A 23,637-nucleotide genomic window follows, 5' to 3' on the forward strand; every position below is an offset into this window, starting at 1 on the left:
GGAACCCTCCAACCACAAGGGATGAACTCAGATTTCTCCAGTTTCGTCATTTCCTCTCCCCCCATCTTGTCTCAGTCAAATCCCTCGGACTCAGCACCACCTTCCTAACCTGCAGTCTTCTTCCTGACCTCTCCGCTCCCACCCCACTCCGGCCTATCACCCTCACCTTGACCTCCTTCCACCTATCGCATTTCCAACGCCCCTCCCCCAAGTCCCTCCTCCCTACCTTTTATCTTAGCCTGCTGGGCACACTTTCCTCATTCCTGGAGAAGGGCTTACGCCCGAAACGTCGATTCTCCTGTTCTTTGGATGCTGCCTGACCTGCTGCGCTTTTCCAGCAACACATTTTCAGCTCTGTCTATATACAGTGTCAGGAAACCCTCCTGCATATATTGGACAAAAACTGACCCATCTAAAGAGCTTGAACTATAGCTTCTCCAGTCAATATTTGAAAAGTTAAAGACCCCATAATAACTACCCTGCTACTTTCACTCCTATCCAGAATCATCTTTGCAATCTCTTCCTCTACATCTCTGGAAAGTTTTGGAGGGCTATAGAAAACTCCCAATAGAGTGACTGCTCCTTTCCTGTTTCTAACCTCAGCTTATACTGCCTCAGTTAAACGAGTTCTCATCAAACTTCCTTTCAGTCACCATAATACTGTCCTTGACGAACAATGCCACACCTCCCCCTCTTATGAAACATCTAAACCCCAGAACCTGCAAAACCATTCCTGACCTGCTCTATCCATGTCTTTGAAAAGGCCACAACATTGAAGTCCCAGGTACCAACCCATGCTGCAAGTTCACCCGTCTTATTCAGGATGCTCCTGGCATTGAAGTAGACACACTTCAAACCACCTTCCTGCCTGCTGATATACTCCTGCAATCTCAAAACCTTATTCATGACCTCACTAATCTCAACCTTCTGTACACTGGAGCTACAATACAGGTTCCCTGCTGAATTAGTTTAAATCCTCCCAAAGAGCATTAGTAAATTCCCCCAAGATACTGGTTCCCTCTGGTTCAGTTGTAGGCCATCCCATTTGTAGAGGTCCCACCTACCCCAGAATGAGCCCCAAATATCTAGAAATCTGAATCCCTCCCTCCTGCACCATCCCTGTCATGTGTTCAACTTCTCTCTCTCCCTATTCCTCACCTCGCTAGCACATGGCACATGTAAGAAACCAGAGATAACAACTCTGTTTGTTCTAGCTCTAAGCTTCCACCCTAGCGCCCTGAATTTCTGCCTTACATCCCCATCCCTGACATTGGTGCCTGTATGGACCATGACTTGGGGCTGCTCCCGCTCCCCCTTAAGGATCTTGAAAACATGATCCTGGCACCTGGGAGGCAAAACACCAACCGTGAGTCTCTCTTGTTCCTACAAAACCTCCTATCTGTCCCTTCTGAGCAACAGGGACAGACTATGTGCCAGAGACCTGTACCCCATGGCTTACCCCTGGTAAGTCATCCTACCCAACAGTTTCCAAAATGGTATACTTGTTATACAGGGGAATGGCCACAGGGGATCCCTGCACTAACTGCTTCTTACCCCTTCTAACAGTCACCCAGGTATCTTCATTTCTAGGAGGAACTACCTCCCTGTAGCTTTAATCTATAACAGTTTCTGCCTTCCGAATGATCCTGAGTTCATCCAGCTCCAGTTCCCTAACACCGTCTTCGAGGAGCTGGAATTGTGTGCACACCCTGCAGGTGTACTCAGCTGGAACACTAATGGTGTCCCTCACCTCAAGCATCCCACAGGAGGGACATTGCTCTGCCTGCACTGCCAGCCCTGCTAACTTCCCTTCACTAAGAATTGAAAGAGGATAAAAAAAGCTTACCTGATTTCCCTCGAGTGGTGGAAGATTAGAGAAGATAGGTGAATGGGAGAACCTACAGGTGTATGGTCTCAGGTGTACCTGTAGGGAAAAAAAGTCCCAGAAGCCTCTGCACTCTGGTAAGTTTTTAAATGGAGAATTTACCTTCCTGACAGCCCCTGGTTTCCGCTCTCACCGCTCCTGCTGCAGAAATGGATTATATATCCAGATTTGGAAATATTATATTTGGTCCACACGTCCAAACCATCGATAGATTGTAAAAAATTGGGGCCCAAGTATTGATCCTTGAGGCACTCGACTAGCTACAGTCTGCCAACTTGAAAATGGCCCATTTGTTCTTACTCTGTTTCTGTCTGTTAGTCAATCATTAATCAATGTTAGTACATCACTCATCCCACAGGTTTTATCTTTTGCTAAAACCAACCTCCTGTGTGGAAGTTTATCAACACTTTCTAAATATTCTGCATCCATTGACTTCCCTTCTATCAATTTTGTCAATGAAAAAGTTGTAATTCTCAAAGAATTTCCAAGTTAGCCAAAGAGGATTTTCCATTCTGAATTCCATGCTGTCCATAACAAATCAGATCATTTTTATCCAAATGTTCATTTATCAAGCCCTTTGTAATTGATTCTAGCATTTTCCCTACCACTAACACTGAAAGGCTCACAGACTTGTAGTTCCCTGTTTCTCTTTTCCCTTTCTTTCTTAATTGGGGTGACAGTTAGTAGATTAGCTAAATTAGTTAGAATCTTTCCTGAATCTATGGAATTTTGGAAAATGATACCAATGAATCAATTATCTCTATAGCCACCTTCTTCAAAACTCTGGGTGAGAATCAGTAAGTTTTGAGACATACCAATTGGAGGTCCCATTAATTGTTCTAGTGCAATCTTCTTACTAATATTAATTTCCCTCAAAACACTATTCTTCCTAAATTATTTGGATCTCTAAATCTGGGATATTCTTGTACCTTTCCATGTGACGATAGATGCAAAATAATTATTTCTTTATTCCCCACTTTACATTCACCTGACTATGCCATATTCACCCATATTAGCCAAACATTTCAGTTTTACAGACTTGTACAATTGGGGAGGCAATGGCGTAGTGATATTATTACTCACCTATTAATCTAAAGACCCGGTTAATGCGCTGGGGTCATGAGTTCAAATCTTGCACACAGCAAATGGTGGAATTTGAATTCAAGAAAAATCTGTAATTAAGAGTCTAATGATGACCATGAAACCAGTATTGATTGTTAGGGGAAACCCCATTTGGTTCACTTTTAGGGAAGGAAAGTGTTATCCTTACGTGGTTTGTCCCAAAGCAATATGGTTGACTCTTAACTGAACTCTGGGCAATTAGTGGGCAGTACGGTGGCACAGTGGTTAGCACTGCTGCCTCACAGCGGCAGAGACCCGGGTTCAATTCCCGCCTCAGGCGACTGACTGTGTGGAGTTTGCACATTCTCCCCGTGTCTGCGTGGGTTTCCTCCGGGTGCTCCGGTTTCCTCCCACAGTCCAAAGATGTGCAGGTCAGGTGAATTGGCCATGCTAAATTGTCCGTAGTGTTAGGTAATGGGTAAATGTAGGGGTATGGGTGGGTTGCACTTCGGCGGGGTGGTGTGGACTTGTTGTGCCGAAGGGCCTGTTTCCATACTGTAAGTAATCTAATCTAATCTAATCTAGTAATGGGCAATAAATGCTACTCCAGCCAGTGATGCCCGCAAGCTGTGGATGAATTAAAAATCAAAGATTTAACAGTCCATTTTTATGTTTTGCATTAGATTGCATTCATAATGTATTGTTCTTGTCTGTCCTTCCGCAAAGTTGAATATCATTGAGGTCTCAATCACAAAGTTATAGAAGTGTTACAACACGAAGGAGGCCATTTGGCCCATCATGCTTGCACTGGCTCCTTAAATAAGCACCATTACCTAGTTCCAATCTTTTGCTTTTCCCTCAGTCATTGTCATGCAGCAATGATTCTGTAATGGAAATTAAATCATACCTAGATATTCTAATTGTGCCTTTCGATCATCTAACAGTTTGTAAATGGTGCATACATTCAGATAAAGTGCCTTTTGTTTTTTTTTAACATCATTCTGCCGTAATCTGTGCTCAGCTTTGTTTCTATCATCTTCTACTTCCTATTACCAACTTTCGAGTCTTGCAATTTGGGTTACCGTCAGATTCCCACCTCCCCTAAAAACTACTCAAACAAATTCCAACACTACTAGGAAACCTTACTGTGAGGATATCAATGTTGACATAACCTGTCCAACTTGTAGAAGTGCTACATGCACCCAACCCCTCAGAAATTTGATACACTCCTTCAATGCCAATTCTCCAGCCAAATATTCAAACAATCAATCCTCACATTGTAATTCTCACAAGCAGGTGGAACATGAGTAATTCTGAGATTATTGCTCATGAGGTGCTGCTTTTTAACTAGTTTACTAGCTCTATGAATTCTGCTGTCAGAATCCCCTACCTATATCATCAGTAATAAATGTGGATAACAACTTCCAGCTGATCTCCTTCCCCCAGAAAGATGCCCTACAGCTGCTACATGACAGCCAGGCATCAGAGAGGCACCACATCATTCGTGTCTCATGAACACCTGTCTGATCCCCTTACTATGGAATTGTTTATCACTATTGCCCTCTGGTTTTCTTTCCCTATCTCTTCTGCACCCCCTATGGAGCTGAGATGCCTTTGGAACTTGTCCTCTTGTGGCACTTCTTTGAGGAAATATCATCTTAACAAGTTAACAAAGTAGAATACCACCCATCACCTTAACAAATTAACAAAATAGCCATCAACTTAACGGGTTAACCAAATATAATACCAACTAGCAAGTATGATATACACTGTGGATCCCTCAACTGGCCATCCTAGTATAGGCAAAACAGACATGCCTTGAAGCCTGGCACTCTAACCAGAACTCAATCAATAGACACATTGAACTGAAACTAGTCAGATACAGAATTTGAAGTACCAACAAACAGAGGCATATAGATACCATGTGGCACAGACCACCAATACCTTATCAAAAATGCACTGATGATGTCACCTAGCGAGGCAATGAAACATTTGCAAAAAAACACACCAGCTCAGTGAATGAATCCATGTCTATCATTCACAACTCGAACTGCAAATCTTCTCAAGAACTCTAGATTCCTCAACTACTTGCCAATTTTCTTAGACAGCCTGGTAGAAACCCATTCCCTCTCTGTACACTTCTAATCTGCAGTGTGACCTCTTCCCTCAGTGTACTATCCACCAAGTTTCCTGCTTTGTGGATGTACAATAGTGACTTAAGATGCTGCTCAATTTCCAAGGCTCAGGGCTCAAGCTTTTGCAGCTGTTGACACTTGCTGCAGATATATTTTTGACAGAGGGTGTGTCTATGATTTTAGACAGAGAATGACACTTGTATACTGTAGGATAGACACTTCACTTGGCCCAGCTGATTTGCCTTTTGTTACCAGAGATGAGGAGAATATTTTCCTTGGAAGGTTTTCAGAGCTCTTTTTCTCAATAGGTGGTAGAATTAAAGTTTTGAATATTTTTAATGCAGAGGCAGATTTATAAGCACTGGGGTGAAAGGTTATCAGGATGGTTGGCAAGGTAGAGCGTGATCAGATCAGCCAAGATCTTATTGAGTAGCAAAGCAGAATTGAGGGGACAGAGTGGTCTACTCCTGCTCTTTGTTCATATGAATGCACCTTCCTTGAGCATTAAGTGCTGGTGCCAAGATTAGATTACATTCCCTACATTATGTAAACAGGTCCTTTGGCCCAACAAGTCCACACCGACCCTACAAAGAGTAACCCACCCAGACTCATTCCCCTATTTAGCCCTGACCAGTGCACCTAACAGTATAGGTAATTTAGCATGGCCAATTTATATGGCCTATACATCTTTGGAAACCAGAGCACCTGGAAGAAACACACACAGAAACAGGGACAATGTACAAACTCCACATAAACTGTCACCTGAGGCAGGAATCGAGCCCTGGCACTGTGAGGCAGCAGTGCTAACCACTGAAACACCTTGCCACCCTCACTGAGAGATCTTCCGGCTGAAAGGGAGGGACATTATTCATTGATCAACAAGTCCTCCTTGTTTAACAAGAAATCACTGATATTTATTTTTTTTTTGTACTTATTCAGTTTGGGATTGTGCTTGATGCTGCATCGACATATACTTCGATTTATCTTTACCACTGGCCTATGAACAAAATGAATGGAACCGGGGTTGTCAGTCAGCTGTACAAGTGTGACGTTGATGGTAATGTCTCTTTCTATGAAAAAATCAATTGTCCCTTTTAAGACTTTTACTGTCTTTTTCCTTAGTCATTCCTGTGGTATAGCCTTGCTCTATCTTCTTAAGTCCAAGGGACACAGATATGAGTAAAAATGCTACATAAATGATGTAACAGTCTGGTCCCCACTGATGCTCCTGGCTATTAAAACTGCTCATCATTCCAGAATCAAACTGGGATGTAAAGATAAATGTTTCTTTTCTCCAGTGTAAATCCCATCCCCTCTACCCTTGCCTCCAACAATAAAGGTGAGCAGCTAGTGAAATTTCTCTGCCACCTAGACTGAGACAAACCAATCAACCCTTGCCTCTTAGTGGACTGGTTTACCCATACTCCCTCAAATGCTCCCCTGTTCACATCCTGAACTTTGTACCTTTCTCTAGTTTCTCTCCTATCTCCTCTCATGCCTCTCTGAACTCATACAAGCAACAGGGCCTCGTGCTCCTTTGACCCTATTTCCATGAATCGATCACCAACTCCTCCTTCTGGTCTCCATGTTAGCTAATCTTGTTAATGGTTCTCTTTGGGTACTCTTTGCCTCAAGTCAGTGTGACCAATGTCTAACAACAAATGAAGAGAAATTTTCTCCAAGTAAATATTGAGTGATCAAGGTCTCACCCTCTGACTATTGATGACAAAATCAGAAAGGGATCTGTGTCACTTCCTTGGGGGAGGCATCACATTATATGATTATCAGGTTCCTATCAAGCCAATGTTGGCAATTCCTCGGGACTTAGGACACCAAGAGTGGAAATCAGATGTCAGTAGTTCTCCATTATTTAAAATAGCAACAAGAGTTGTACCTGCTGGACTTCATCAGAAATTGCTGCTGGACACAGGCAAGTAAATGTAGAATGGGGGTCACAGAGATGGGGTTACTGGTTGGCAGGTGGTCAGAGGCAAAGGCAAGGGAGTGGCTTTCAAGAGGCGGGGTTTCTTCCTCTCTATCTAATCCATAATTTTATAATCTCAATCATATCTCCTTTCAATTTCCTCTGCTCTGAGGAAACCAACTGCAGTCTATCCAATCTCTCTTCATAACTTAAAATCTCCAGCCCAAGCAATATCCTGGTAAATCTCCTCTGCACCTTCTCCATTGCTATCAATCGCCCTGGTATGTGGATTCCTGAAGGGCATGAAACACTCTAGCTATGGCATAACCAATATTACATGCAGTTTCACCAAGATTTTCTTGCTCTTAAACTCTAAAGGCTAATATACTTTATTTCTTCTTAACCACTTTCTCCACCTGTCCTGATACCTTAAGGGACCGGTGTACATATAGACCAAGATCTGATCCTCAGCGTTTCCCAGAGACCTACAGTATATTATGTATTCCCTTATCTTGTTTATCCTGTTCAAGTGTGTAACTTCACATTTATCTGTCTTGAATTCCATTTGCTTCTGATTAGCCCATCTGACCAGCTCACCTATATTCTTCCTTAGTTTAAGGCTAATTTCTTTTACAACACCACCAATTTTTGTGTCATCTGCAAACCTACTGATCAACCCTGTTATATTAAGGTCTAAATTATTTATATAGACCACAAACAACAAGGATACCAATACTGACCGCTATGGAACCTGTACTGGATGCAAACTTCCAGTGGATAGAATCATGGATACAATTTGCCAAATTTCCTTGGATCCGATGGGCTCTTATCTTTGCTATCAATCTGCCATGCAGGTCCTTATCCAAGACTTTGCTGAAGGCCAAGTAGATTATATCAAAAACTTTGTCCTCATCTGCACACCTTGTCACTGTCATCATAGTCATAGAGTCATATAGCACAGAAGCAGATGCGTCAGTCCAACCAGTCCATGCCAACCATAATTCCAAACTGAACTAGTCCCACTTGCTTGCTCCTGGCCAATATTTCCCCAAACCTTTCTAATTCATGCGCTTATCCAACTGTCTTTTAAATGTAGTAATTGTGCCCACATCTACCACTTCCTCAGGAAGTTTATTCCACACAAAAATCACCCTCCATATAAAACATTTGCCCCTCATGTATTTTTTAAATCTCTCTCTTTTCACCTTAAAAATACACCCCCTGCTCTTGACATGTGCCTCCTAGGGAAAGGATAACTACCATTAACTCTATCTATTATTTTATAAACTCCTCGGAGGTCAGCTCTCAACCTCCAATGCTCCAGTGAAAATGTCCCAGCCTATCCAGCCTTTCTTTATAACTCAAACATTCCACACCCAGGAAAATCCTGGTCAATTAATCTGGTCCAATCAGAGAGCACTGGCTGATAGATCTAAACAGCAGTGTCAGACGTTCTGTTTAATCTGAGAGTTGGCTCTGAGGAAGCTGAATCAGTGTCAAGGATTCTCCACATGGAAATAAAGGGGGACTTGGTGACAGGATACTGGTGTCTGTGGAGTTACTTCAGTCACCTCTTTGAAAAGAACAGAATAGAATCCTACAGTGTGGAAACAGGCACTTGAGCCCAATAACTCCACACTGACTCTCCAAAGAGTATCCCACCCAGACCCATTCCCCTACCCCATTACACTACAGTTCCCCTCACTAATGCACTGAGCCTACACATCCCTGAACACTATTGGCAATTTAGTATGGCTAATTCACTTAACTTGCACAACTTTGGATTGTGGGAGGAAACCAGAGCACCCAGAGGAAACCCACACAGACACGGGGAGAATGTACAAACTCCACACAGAGAGTTGCCTGAGGGTGGAATTGAACCCAGATCCCTGGCGCTGTGAGGCAGCACTGAGCCACCTTGCTGCTCATGAAAAGTTAAATCAAGCTGGTCAGATGTGACTTCCCCTTAATAAACCATGCTGCCTATTTTTAATTAATCCCTGCCTCTCCAAATACAGATTAATTCTGATCCTTAGAATTTGTTCCAACAATTTCCCCACCACCATGATTAGACAGACTTACCTGCAGTCCCTTCTTTATCCCTTGCTTCCTTCTTGAATAGTGGTATTGAATATTGGCTGTCCTCCAGTTCTCTGGCAGTCTTGTGGCCACAGAGGAATTTGAAATGTTTGCAAGTGCAGCCATTTCCTCCCTTGCCTCTCTTAACATTTCACGTGGAAATTTATCTACTTTTAAGACTGCCATACCACTCAGAACCCCCTCTCTGTCTATGCTAATTTATTTAATTGTATCACAGACCTCCTGAGTTTTATACCTATATTGTCCCTCTCAATAGTGAAAACCGAGGCAAAGTGTTCATTTAGACCCCTCACTACATCTTTTGACTCCACACACACTTTGCCACTGTGGTCCATAATGGGCCCTACTCTTTCCTTTGTTATCCTGTACATAACTGAGAATTGTTCTTTATTTTTAACTGCCAATACCCATTCATGTCTCCTTTTAGTTCTAATAATCTCTTTTTTAAATGCCCCTTTGCACATTCTATATTGCTCTGGGTCCTCTGCTGTTTTGAGCCCTTCGCATCTGCTGTAAGCCTTCCTTTATCTTGTAATCCAATGTTGTCTTTTTCTTATTAGCCAGAGTGGGTGGCTTAGTGGTTAGTACTGCTGCCTCACTGTGCCAGGAACCCAGATTTGATTCCACCCTCAGGTGACTGTCTGTGTGGAGTCTGCACATGCTCCCTGCATCTGCATTGGTTCCCTCTGAGTATTCGGGTTTAATCCAACATCCAAAGATGTGCAGGCTACATGGATTAGCCATGGGAAACCCAAGTACGGAGTACAGAGGTGTGCCTAGGTCAGATGTTTTTCAGATGTTGGACTCCATAGGCAGAATTGTCTGCTTCCACACCACGGGATTCAATGATAAATGGTCCCATCTTCTTCTTTGTTGGAATATGTTGGTCCTGACTTGAGGTCAAAATTATGTCCTTATCCACATTAAGTTTCATCACCTCTATGCTCATTGACCGAGATCCATTCTCTCAAGTTGAAAATTCTCATCTTGATTTTAAGTCCCTCCAGAGCCACATCCGTCCTCTGTAATTTTCATGAATGATTCTGTAATCGTTTTCAGCCCTCCATCCATTGAGGTACCTGTGCTCCTCTCATTCTTACCTGTTGTGCGTACAGAGTTTAATCCCATCACCATTGGTTGCTGTGACTTCAGCTGCCTAGACTCCAAGACATGAAATTCTGTCCCTAAATCCATCTGCTTCTCGACTTCCCTTCCTCTGCTGTAAGGCACTCTTTCAAAACCTACTCTTTGACTGAGTGTTTGGTTGTAATATCTTCTTCTGTGGTCCAGTGCCACATTTTGTCTGATACTACCTCCCTGGAGTGCCATGGGATACTTTATTGCATTACTTTATTGCATTTATTGATATAAATGCAAGTTATGTTGCATGGTGTGAAATATATATAACTGTCCACACACACTGAACATAAAAGCTAAATGTTACATGTAATATTTTCAAGTGCTCTTTGTTCATGTTGCTGTGTTGTGTTATGCTGTTATAAAGAGCTATGTTGTTAATTTTCCCACCCATTGAGAAAGATGGCAAATATTCTCCATAATTGTGCCAAGTAGATAATCTATGCACTGGCACAGACACACATCGTGATCTCTGGTTCCTTAGAATTTACTAACATTATTTACTTTAAATTTTGATGCATAGGATTTTCTAGATCTATGGTTATCTATCCATATCATCATTTGAGTTGACATTGAAAAGATCTAGGTCTCTGACCTTATAGAAGGGTAACTAGACATGGTCTTTTCCCTAGGTAAGGGGAGTCCAGACCTAGAGGGCTTAGGGTGAGAGAGAAAAGATTTAAAAGGGACCTAAGGGACAATTTTTTCATGCAAAATGTGGTGCATCTCCAGAATGAGCTGCCAGAGGAAGTGGTGGAGACTGGTACAATTGCAACATTTAAAAGGGATATGGATGGGTACATTAATAGGAAGGGTTTAGAGGGAGATGGGCCAAGTACTGGCAAATAGGACTAGATTAAATTAGATTAGATTCCCTACAGTATGGAAACAGGCCCTTCAGGGATAGCCAGTCGGCATGGACGAGTTAGACCGAAGGGTTCGTTTCCGTGCTCTACATCTCTATGACTTTAAACAGTGTCCTCTCTGTTGCACTCTATATATGTAGCTTGGGCATGTTGTATTGGTTCCCCATAAGACCAACGAGGAACAAGAGGATCTTTTCTCACATGATGTGTGTGTCACTGAATAGGCCAGCATTTTTCGCCCATCCATGAGCCCCCAAAGCAACTAGTAAAAGAAAAGAATGGAGCAATGAGTAAAAAGTGTTTGCCCGTCCCTGGATCTGAAAACACCCCATGCTTCTGCTACCCTGGAAACTATCCTGCACTGTGAGACCCTCACAATCTGGCTGCTTTCCTCTTTCAGAGGAAAGATTAGATTCCCTACAGTGTGGAAACAGGTCCTTCAGCCCAACAAGTCCACACTGACCCTCCGAAGAGCAACCCACCCAGTCCCATTCCCCTACATTTACCCCTGACTAACCCATGGAACACTATGGGCAATTTAGCATGGCCAATTCACCTAACCTGCACATTTTTGGACTGTGGGAGGAAACCAGAGCACCCGGAGGAAACCCACGCAGACACGGGGAGTACAGTTGCCCAAGGCAGGAATTGAACCCAGGTCCTTGGCGCTGTGAGGCAGCAATGCTAACCACTGAGCCACCGTGCCTCATAAAAGGCTGCAAAAAAGGGTTTTGGATTTTAGTTTTGAGTTGGTGTTGGGGAATGAGTTGGGTTAAGGTAGATTATTTTAAAATAAGACAGGATCTGACCAAAAAAGACTGAGAACAGCTACTCGAAGGTAAATCTACTGCAGAATGGTGAAGACGTTTCAAAAGGTATTAAGGGGAATACAGGCCCATGTTCGTATGTCCCATTTGGACTGAACACATGCCCAGAGAATCCTGGATGTCTAGGAATTTTGAGGACTGGCTAAAAAGAAGAGAGATACATTTAGCAGGTATAAAGGGAGCAAAACAATAAAGGCCCAAAAGAAGTATATGGGTAAACAAAGAAAGCAATTAGGACAATTAATGAGGCATGAGAAAACATGTGGGGGGGGGGGGGGGGTGTCAACATTAGGAAGGATTCAAGACATTCGACAAGTATATCAAGGGAAGAGAATAACCAGTGAAAGAGCAGGGCCTATTAGGTACCGAGTGAGCAATCTGTGCATGAAGCTGGAGGATATTGGGAGAGTGTTGAATGAGTACTTCACATCTGTCTTTACTCAGGAGAAGGAAGATGTGAGCACAGAATTCAAGAAGGTGGATTGTAACATTTTTGAGCAGATTGATCTAAGAATCAAGGAGATAACGGAGCATTTTAGTGGATTTAAAAGTGGAAAAATCCGCAGCTCCAGATGAGTTGAAAGCAAAGCTGCAATGGGAGATCAGGGATTAAATGACTGACCCAATTTTTTAAAAACATCTGGACCCAGGGGAGGTGCCAGAGAATTGGAAGACAGCTGATATAGTTTCATTTCACAAGAAGAGTGGTAAAGATAGATCAGGGAATGATAGAACAATGAATCAAACATCAGCGGTAAGGAAAACATTGGAGAAAATAGTGAAGGAGAACATTAATATCTATTTAGAGAGGCAAGATTTGATCAGGGATAATCAGCATTGCTTTGTCAGAGGGAGGCCATGCCTAAAGAAATCTGGTGAAATCTGCAGGTAATCAAGCGTTTGGATGAAGGTAGTGTAGTTGATATAGTTAATATGGATTTCAGCAAGACCTTTGACAAAGTCTCACATGGGAGATGGATAAAGAAGGTAAAAGCACTTGGGATCCAAGGTAACTCAGCAAGTTGGATCAAAAATTGGCTTAGTGACAGGAGATGGAGGGTGGTGATAGAAGGTTGTTTAGGTGAATAGAAAGCAGCTATTTCCCTTAGTCAAAGGGGGACAAAATTTTAAAGTGAAAGGCAGGAAGTTTAAAGAGGATTTGAGGAAACACTTTATCCCTCAGAAGATGGTGGGGTCTGGAGTACCCTGCTTGGGAGGTTAGTTGAGGCAGGAAACCTCACAACCCTAAAAAGTACTTGGATGAGCAATCAAAATGTCATACCATTTAAAGCTATAGGTCTAGTGCAGAAAATTGGGATTGGTGGAGGTAGTAGTAGTTTTGGTCGTACTGGTTTGATGGGCCAAATGGCCCTTCTATACTGTATGATTCTATGATGGTTCTGGGTACATGTTTCGCTGCCAGAGTCCTGACTTCCATGGTTGCCCGTTTTGCAGGTGGAGAGGTAACTGTTATGCTTCCCCATTGGAATTCAGTTCAATATCTGACAACTTTGCATCTGGTTTCAGTCCTTTTGCACTGGTGACATGTGTCCTACAAATGTCACTTGCATTCACATGGGAACATAATAATTTTCCATTGCCGCACTCACAGAGGGGAATTGAAATGTTCGCAGAGGGGAGTTTTAACATAATATTACTGTGCTCACAGAGGGTATCTGTAACATTACATCACCATGTTCTCAGAGGGGATTTGTAATGTTATGTTACTGTGTTCGCAGGGGGATCAGTACATTATGTTCATTATGTGAATATTACATTATGTTCACAAAGGTGACATGGTGTCCGTGGAGGGGGTTTGCAATGTCATACTGCTGTTGTTCACAGAGAGGATCTGTAACATTACATTATTGCATTCACAGAGGGGAATTGTAATGTTGTTTACTGTATTCAGAGAAGGGATCTGGAGCATTATGTTACTGTGTTCACAAAGTGGATTAATAACGTAATATTACTATGTTCACTAAGGAGATAAGTAATGTTGTTACTGTGCTCACATAGGTTGTTTGCAACATTATGTTACACTGCTCCTAGAAGAGGCTTGTAATGTTATTTTACGTGTTCACAGAGGGGATCTCCAGCTTTGCCAACGACCCAGCAAAGGCTGGCCAGTCACTCAGGCCGTGCTTAGACAAAATGCTAAAGTATATTCCACCAAAGGAATTCCAGGAAACCAACATCTATCTGGGTGCTACCGATGGCATGCGTTTACTCGAGTAAGGAAAATTCCAATGTTTATTGCACAATGTTTATTGTAAATTGAACAACTGGAAACATGGGTGATTTAATGATTTTGGTTAATAGGTGGAAATTGCCACTGGTGATTTGCTGATGGGAAAAAGTGTTTTGTAGCATATGGCAGCCTTTCTGGACATAAAATTTGCAACATTGATCTGTAAATTGAGGGGTTTTCAATTTGACATTTCAAGTGTTATTGTAGTAAAGGTTTGGAAAGAATTGTTGACTGTTTGCTATGCAATGCTGTGCAAATCTGTTTGAAGGTCAGGTGTGACCATGAAATTTTGATGCTAACCACCATTATTTGGACATCTGTAGGTTTAGCATCCATGTATTGATGAGGCATAACTATCCTTAATAGTGATGTGGTCATGGGTTTGGAAGGTGCTGTCAAAGGAGCCTTTGTGAATTTCTGCAATGCATCTTGTAGATAGTACACACTGTTATTCAGTCGATGGTGAAGGGAGTTATTGAATGATGTTTATTGAATGTGGTGCCAATCAAGTAGGCTGCTTTGTCCTGGATGGTGTCGAGCTTTTTGAGTGCTGTTGGAGCTGCACCCATCCAGGCAAGTGGAGAGAATTCCATCAGATTACTGTCTTGGGCCTTGTAGATGGTGAACAGGCTTTGGGGAGTCAGGAGGCGAACTAGCTGCCATGGTATTCCCAGCCTCTGACCTGCTTTTACAGCCACCATGTGAGTTTCTGGTCCTTAGCCACTCCAAGAATGTTGATATGGGGATTCAGTGATGATAATTTAAAAGGCAGTGATTAGATCATTTCTGATTAGAGATGACATTGATTGACATTGATGGAACACAAATGTTACTTGCCACTTGTCAGCCCAAACCTGGATATTGTCGAGGTTTTGTTGTATTTGAACAGGAACTGCTTCAGTATCTGAGGAGTCATGAACGGCGCTGAACATTGTGAAATCATCAGCAAACATCCCCACTTCTGTCCTTATCATGGCGGCAGGGAGGGGAGGGTCATTGATGAAGCAGCTGAAACTGGTTGGGTCTAGAAAACTACCCTGAAGAATTCGAGGGGAAAATCATTTTCCTCGTATCTCCTCTAGTTCTAGAATGCCTGCAGTGCTGAAAGAGGCCATTTGGCCCATCACATCTGCACCTACCCTCCAAATAGCATCCCACCCAGACACATCACCCATCCTATCCCTGCAACCCTGAATTTACCATGGCTAATCCACCTAGCTTACACATCCCTAAACACTATGTACAATTTAGCATAACCAATCCACCTAAACTGCAGATCTTTGGACTGTGGCAGGGAACCAGAACACCCAGAGGAAACCCACACAGACATGAGGAGAATGTGCAAACTCTGGACAGTCACCTGAGACTAGAAGTAAACATGTGTTCTTGGTGCTGTGAGGCAGCTTCTTACCTTCTCTGTTTCTTACCTTAAATCTACATCCTCGGGTTATTGATACCTCCATCAAGGGAAACAATTTCTTCCTATCTGTCCCTCATAATTTTGTTCATCTCAATCATGATCCCTCTTAATTGCCTCTGCTCTAAGGAAAACAAGCTTAGTCTCTTCATAACTGAAACTCTTGCAGCCTAGGCAACATCCTGATAAATCTCCTCTTCACCTTCTCCAGTACTATCACATCCCTCCAATAATATAGACTTCAGAAATGTACACAATATCACTGGCGTAACCAGCTTTTTGTACAGTTCCATCATACCCACCTACTATTCAACTCTATGCCTTGACTAATAAAACCATTTCTACCTCGCTATGTATGTTATCCACGATACTCTCAGATTTGCAGATGTTCCACAGTGTCGCCAGCCATCGCTCCAAAACCCAAGCTTCCAGGAACTGCAGTTGGAACCACTTCCTCCACACATGCTGGCTCCTAGCACTGGAAATGTGCCCAGCTTCCCATGATTTCGAGCTCCTTTGCCATGACTTACCCCAGTGGATTAAATCTTTAAAGGGCTTTTAAATAATATCAATTACTTTGCGACCCGTCTTCCCTTGATCTCATTGAAACAGAATACAGCCCTTACAAACTACCAACCAAAAAATATAGACTTTACAAACTATAAGCAATAATAGTAGTACAGATACTCGCTGCCTTTATTCACCCATGTATGGATTCTTCTTGCCCATGTCACTTTTGCATCCTGGCGTGACTTCAGGAGCTCAGCTTCCGGATTGAGCAACATCAAGGCTGGACTACAATTTGAAATTTTTCCCACTGTTCTACACAGCCGCTACTTTTCGTTTTCTCTTTGACATTCAGGACTCTGTACCTGTAAGGGTTCCTTAAAGTCACCATTTTAACTTATGCTCCAGATTCTCCAAGACCTTATGTTTCTATGAAAGAGCAGAAGTACTACCCATTGGAAGGACTGACCATCTCCTTCCTTTTTCACCTAAGTTCCTCTTTCGCTAAACTCCAGTCACACCCCAGTGCAGAAAAAGCAGCATTCTAATGCAGACAAGGCAGATTGTATAGACACATGCTATTATCCTGATTGTAGGTACAGCTTTCTTAAGCTACAATTATAAAATCAGAAGTCATTGTATTAAAGAGACTGTAGTAATGTGGATACAATATTTGTTGACTTTTAGGAAACAGAGAGTAAATAGTTTTTTTTTCAGCCCCTACAGAACCTTTATGCCAGGACAAGCACTAGAAGCCTGTGCTTTGGAACCTGTGCTCCAGAGTCAAGGGGACAGCGTGTGTCCATGTACCCAAACCAGAATTACAGTCTGTCCCTATAAAGCATATAGCCCAGTATCAGGATTTTAAGCTGTATCTATGGAAGCAATATTCCAGAGTTAGGATTATCATTGGTGTGCTGGAACATATAGCCCCAGAGATTAGAGAACATAAAACAGTACAACAGAACAGGCCCTTCACCCAACCATGATGCTATTCTAGATTAATCCCATCTGCCTCTAATATATGCCTGTTCATGTATCTGTGTAAATGCCATTAAACTTGGCGACCATTTCTGCTTCTACCACCTCCCTTGACAGCATGCTCCAGGCACCTACTACCCTCTGTGCAAAACAAAACTTAACTCCCACATCTCCTTTAAACTAGCCCCCACTCACCCTGGGAAACAGACTCCAATTATCCACCCTAACCATGCCCATCATAATTGTATATACTTCTATAAGGTTGACCCTCAGCCTCTGACACTTTAGCGAAACAATCCATGCTAGCCCAACCTCTCCTTATAGCTCAAACAGTCCAATCCAGGCAACTTCCTGGTAAACCTCCTCTGCACCCTCTCCAAAGCCTCCACATCCTTCCTAAAGTGTGGCAACAAGAACTGGGCACAATACTCAAAATGTGGCCTGACCAAAGCTGCAATGTGACTAGCCAACTTTAATACTCAATTTTCCAACCGATGAAGGCAAGTACGCCATACGTCTTCTTTAATCACCTTATCCACTTGCATTGCCATTTTCAGGGAACTATGGACTTAGACTCTTAGATCCTTCTATATATTAATGCTCCTAAGGGTCTAGCCATTTACAGTATACGTTCCTCTTGTATGTAACCTCTCAAAATGCACCACCTCACTTTTGTGCCTATTAAACCTATAGCCCAGAACTAGGATTGTATTCTGTGTTAATGGAAACTGTATTGCAGAACCAAGATTGTAGCCTGGAGATCAGAGTCAAAAAGTGTGGTGCTGGTTTTGACTCCAGGGGACCTGTAGCCCATTCAGGATTGAATATGGAAACTGCGCCATAGGGCCAGGATCATATCCTGTTCCTATGAAACCCCTGTGGCACAGAACCAGGATGATAGCCTATGCCTACAGTACCCGCACCCCAGGAGCAGAAGAATCACAGATTGGTTACAGAACAGAAGGAAGCCTTTTGGCACATTGTGCCTACACCATCTCTTCATTATTACCATGCGTCAATCTCCTGCTTCCATCCCTACACCATTTCTGTTTAAATAATCATCCAATGTCCTCTCGAATTCCTCAATTGAATCCACCATATTTCTAGGCAGTACATTCTACACTCTTGCTACTCACCGAGTGACAACTTTTTTTCTCACATCACCCTTGCTTCTTTTACATGTCACTTTAAATCAATGCCATCTTATTGTTGTCCCTTTTATGAGTAGGAACAGCTTCACACTATCTAGTCTGTCTAATCTCTCATGATTTTGAAAACCTACATCAAATCTTTTCTTCAAGGACAACAGTCCTACATTAGTCATAGAAAATCATTGGATCAAAAAAAGACACTTCAACCCCATCATGTCCACATTAGTCAAAAACAACTACTTAACTATTCTAAACTCCATTAGCTCTCCATGAGTTTCTCTCTCTCTATGGCAGTTGCTCTCTGACCAATTTTCAAAATGTTTGCATTCTTATTCCCCCAACATCAGATCATCTGATTGGTTCAATTTTGGCAAAACAATAAATTCAAACTCGATCGGGTTTTATTTTCCTTCGGCATAATTTAAACTGATTGGTTAAATTCAAGTTGTTGTCAAAACAACAACCAAAACTCAGGGATCCATTTCACAGTCAAATGTTACATATTTTAAATTTCCCATTACACTCTAGAACTGCCATCTTGTCAGTTACACAGATGCTTGTGAGCTCTTAAACTCAAGGGCTTGTATACCCTTGAGTTTCGAAGATTGAGAGTCTGGATTCATTTAAGAAAGAGTTGGATAGAGCTCTCCAAGATAGTGGAATCAAGGGTTATGGAGATAAGGCAGGAACAGGATACTGATTAGGAATGATCAGCCATGATTATATTGAATGGCGGTGCAGGCTCAAAGGGCTGAATGGCCTACTCCTGCACCTATTGTCTATTGTCTATTATTTCAGAACAGCATTCTTTCTCTCTTAAAGGTACAGTACTTGCCTTCAAGTTCATAACACCTCACCCCTTAAGAAAAAAACTGAACCATCATAATGAGAAGATAGCTTCATTTTTTTTCTAATTCTTAATCCCATTGTAATGAAATACATATGTCATTAATCTAAGTTATACTTTTCATATTAATTCTGCACATGTATATGGCATTGGAATCAGTCAAATCTTATCTACATTTTTTCCTTTAAATCTGCGATAACGGATCTGCTATCACATATTTATGACTCACAAAATGTACAATTTAAAAATTAAAAGTCTGTAACATAACACTCCAACAAAATAGTCTCATACTTTAGTCTTTAACTCTTTCCAAGAATGTCAGAGGATTGTGGTTCATGTACACATCAGTCTCCAACAATTGTTTGTCACGTAAACATTAAAATGTTGTAAGGCCAGTACCAAATTCAATAATTCTTTTCAATGGTAGAGTATTTTGTCTGATGGGTGTTGAGTTTCTTTGAAAAGTAGCCAATTGGCCATTCAATTCCATCATCATCTTCTTGTAGCAGTACAGCTCCAACTCCTATATCACCAGCATCAATTGCAAACTTTGAAGGGTTTCAAAAAATGTGGCATAGCTAAAAGAGGTGCGATTAACATCATGCTTTTAAATTCTCAAATGCCTCCTGACATTGTTTTGTCTACCAAAATTATGTGTTCTTCGTTAGTAAGTCTGACGATGCCACCACGCCACCAAGGTTTGGAACAAACTTCCGGTACAATTCGCTTAGTCCTAAAAATCGAAGCGCCTTTTTCTTCGAGGATGGTCATGGAAATTCCTCGATGCCCTTCGTCTTCATGTTCCTTGGGGTCAACCTTCCATGTTCTTTGTTATGTCCCAAGAATGTCACCTCTTCCTTCACAAATTCTGTTTTCTTTGAGCTAGTTACCAGTTTTGCTTCAAGAGGAAGAAGGCCGAGGAGGCAAGGTTCAGACAGGGCACTAGAAGGTTACAAGGTAGCCAGGTAGGAACTGCAGAATGGACTGAGGAGAGCTAGAATTGGGCATGAAAGGTCTTTAGGATTAAGAAAAACCCAGCATTGTACACATACGTGAGAAACAAGAGGATGGCCAGAGTGAGGGTAGGGCTGATTGGGGATAGTGGAGGCAACTTGTACCTGGAGTTGGAGGAGGCAGGGGAGGTCCTTAATGAATACTTTGCTTCAGTATTTACTCATGGGAGGGACCTTGTCGTTTGTGAGGACAGCATTAAACAGACTGATGTGCTCAAACAGATTGATGTTAAGAAGGACGATGTGCTGAAAATTTTGAAAAAATAAGGATACATCCCTGAGTGAGATGGGATATACCCAGGATGACGACAGAAAGCGAGAGAAGAGATTGCTGCACCTTTGGTGATGATTTTTGCATCCTCACTGCTGACTGGAGTTGTGTTAGATGATTAGAGAGTGGCAAATGTTATTCCCTTGTTCAAGAAAGGGAATAGGGATAATCCTGGGAAAGACAGATCAGTCAGTCTTACATCTGCAGTGGGCAAAGTATTAGAGAGGATTCTGAAAGACAGAATTTATGTTATTTGGAAAATCATAGCTTGATTAGAGATAGGCAGCATGGCTTTGTGAGGGGCAGGTCATGCCTCACAAAACTTATTGAATTATTTGAGGATGTGACAAAACACATTGATAAAGGTAGATTAGTGGATGTGGTGTATATGGATTTTAGCAAGGTGTTTGACAAGGTTCCCCATGGTAGGCTGATTCAGAAAGTAAGGAGGCATGGGATACAGGGAAATTTAGCTGGCTGGATACAGAATTTGCTGGCCCATTGAAGACAGAAGGTGGCAATAGATGGAAAGCATTTAGCCTGGAGCTCAGTGACCAGTGGTGTTCCGCAAGGATTTGTTCTGGGAACTCTGCTCTTTGTGATTTTATAAACGACTCGGATGAGGAAGATGAAGGATGGGCTAGTCAGTTTGCCGATGACACGAAGATTGATCAAGTGATGGATAATGTGGAGAGCTGTTGTAGGTTGCAATGGTACATTGACAGGATGCAGAGTTGGGCTGGTTAGTGGCAAATGGAGATCAACCTGGAAAAGTGTGAAGCGATTCATTTTGGAAGTTTGATTTTGAATGCAGATTACAGGATTAATGGCAGGATTCTTGGCAGTGTGGAGGAACAGAGGGATCTTGGGAGTTCATGTCCACGGAGCCCTCAGAGTTGCCACCCACGTTGACAGGGTTGTGAAGAAGGCATATGGTGTGAAGGCTTTCGTTAGCAGAGGGATTGCGTTTAAAAGCTGTGAGGTTATGCTGCAGCTCTATAGAGCCCTTGTGAGAATACACTTGGAATATTGTGTTCAGCTCTGGTTCCTTATTATAGGAAAGTTGTGGAAACTTCAGAGAGGGTGCAAAAGAGATTTGCCAGGATGCTGCCTCGACTGGAGGGCCTGTCTTAAGAAGAAAGGTTGAGAGAGCTTGGACTTTTTGCATTGGAGTAAAGAAGGATGAGAGGCAATTTGATAGAGGTATACAAAATGATGAGGCATAGATAGAGAAAATAGTCAGAGACTTTTTACCAGGACAGAAATGGCTATCACAAAGGGATTTAAGTGATTGGAGGAAGGTTTAGGGGAGATGTCAGAGGTTGGTTCTTTACACAGACATTGGTGGAATACATTGCCAGTGGTGGTAGTAGAGTCAGATACATCAGGAACATTTAAGCAACTCTTGGACAGGCACATGGATGATGGTAAATTGAAGGTATGTAAGTCAGCTAGTTTGATCTTAGAGTAGGATAGGGGTTGGCATAACATCAAGGGCCGAAGGGCCTGTACTGTGCTGTACTGTTCTATGTTCTATGTAATCATTCAAAGAGGTCTGCCAATTGTACCATGTGATCTTTCCATGACTTACTCCAATAAACTGCCCAACTTGTTAATCTGGCCACAACCCCGTTCATGAGTCTTTGAAATGTGGCTGGTGCATTCTTCATTCCAAAGTTTGGAGGAGGGGAATCACTTTGAATTGATTTGGCCTTTTAAGGTTACAAATCCAGAAACTTCTTTCGCTTTCTCTGATAATTGTAACTGCCAATAACCACACAGTAACTCCAACTTTATGATGTAAGCGGATTGACCAACTTTCTCTATACAGTCCTCCAATCTTGGTATTGGATAAGAGTTCGATTTTGTTATGGCATTGAATTTCCGATTGTCCACAAAACGTCATTGAGTCCCGTCAGGTTTGTGAACTAACACGATCGGCGAACTCCGCTAACTCTGACTCGGTTTGATATCTTCATTGAGCATCACATTCACTTCCTTCTGGACCTGTGTGGCTTTGTGAGGATTAAGCCTGTAGGGGTGTTGTTTTATTGGAACAACATTCTCTGCTTCCACCTTGTGTCACCATATGCCCTCATACTGCTGCAACAAACCTTTCAACTCAGTTCTTTGCTGCTGAGGCAGCTAACTCACTAACCTATCACACTCTTCAAGGACTTCCTCATTCTTTAACGTATTAAGAGGCACATCAAAATCCATGACACCTGGATTTTATTCATCACTCTGTGGGACAGTAACTAATACCTGTTTCTCCAGTTCCCTGTTTCTATAGTAAGGTTTCAACATATTCATATGATATAGCTGATAGTCTTTTTCTATGCAGCATCTTTAACAGATAGTTTATCTAACTCGACTTTTTCTCAATTTGATAGGGACCACTAAACATGGCTTTGAAGGGATCTCCTATCACTGGTAACAGTACTAATACATCAACCCCATGGGAAAATGTCCAAATTTTAGAGTTTTTTTTTAATCTGCTACCTGCTTCATTCTATGCTGGGTCCTCCTCAAGTGCTGTTCATCTAACTCACCTGTCTGATTTAATCTTTCCCCCACCTCAGATATATAGTCCAACTGTGAGATCTCCATTTCATTAATTATTTTGAAAAGTCTTCTTACTTCATGTCCAAATCTTAACTCAAAGGGGGTAAACTGAGTGGATTCATTTGGGGCATCTCTAATGGTAAATAATATAAATGGGATAGTTCTGACAGTATGCTCTTAACTTGGTCTTCAGGGTCTGATGCCACCTTTCCAGAGGTCCCTGGTTGATTTAAAGTGCTGTATGCCTAAGCTATCCATGACTTCCTTAAACAGCCTCACTGTAAAGTTAGACCCTTAGTCTGGCAGAATCTCTCTGGGTAGCCCATACCAGGTAAAGAAAGCTACTAATGCCTCTACCACCCTTTTTGCCTTAATATTTCATAATGGAATTGCTTCTAAAACCTGATAGACACATCCATTATGGTTAGAAAATACTGGTTCCCACTTTTAGTTTTAGGGAGAGGATCTACACAAACAATTATGACCTGCGTGAAAAGTTCTTTGAATGTGGGAATTAGTAACAAAGGTGCTGGTTTTATTACTGCCTGTGGCTTACCTACCAGTTAGCATATATGACATGTATGGCAAAATTCTGGGCCAATGGAAGTGCTTTTGTACCTTAGTCGGAGTCTTCCTCATACCTAGGTGACCTTCTACTGGTAATTCATGTGTTCCCCGTAATACTTCCTGTCCATATG

At 42.1% G+C, this 23,637-nt stretch overlaps 1 protein-coding gene across 5 annotated transcripts in view; it reads left to right on the plus strand.

Moving 5' to 3' along the window:
• LOC122564689 (ectonucleoside triphosphate diphosphohydrolase 8-like) overlaps positions 1 to 23,637 on the plus strand; it is a 129,976-nt gene that overhangs the window by 51,195 nt on the left and 55,144 nt on the right. For all 5 annotated transcript variants that reach the window (XM_043719797.1, XM_043719795.1, XM_043719792.1 and 2 more), the window contains 2 exons: positions 6,022 to 6,139; positions 14,023 to 14,170. In XM_043719797.1, coding sequence (XP_043575732.1) covers positions 6,022 to 6,139; positions 14,023 to 14,170 — 266 coding nt within the window. The remainder of the gene's footprint in view (positions 1 to 6,021; positions 6,140 to 14,022; positions 14,171 to 23,637) is intronic.

This window comes from Chiloscyllium plagiosum, chromosome 30 (assembly GCF_004010195.1).
Source record: "Chiloscyllium plagiosum isolate BGI_BamShark_2017 chromosome 30, ASM401019v2, whole genome shotgun sequence".
NCBI lineage: Eukaryota > Metazoa > Chordata > Chondrichthyes > Orectolobiformes > Hemiscylliidae > Chiloscyllium > Chiloscyllium plagiosum.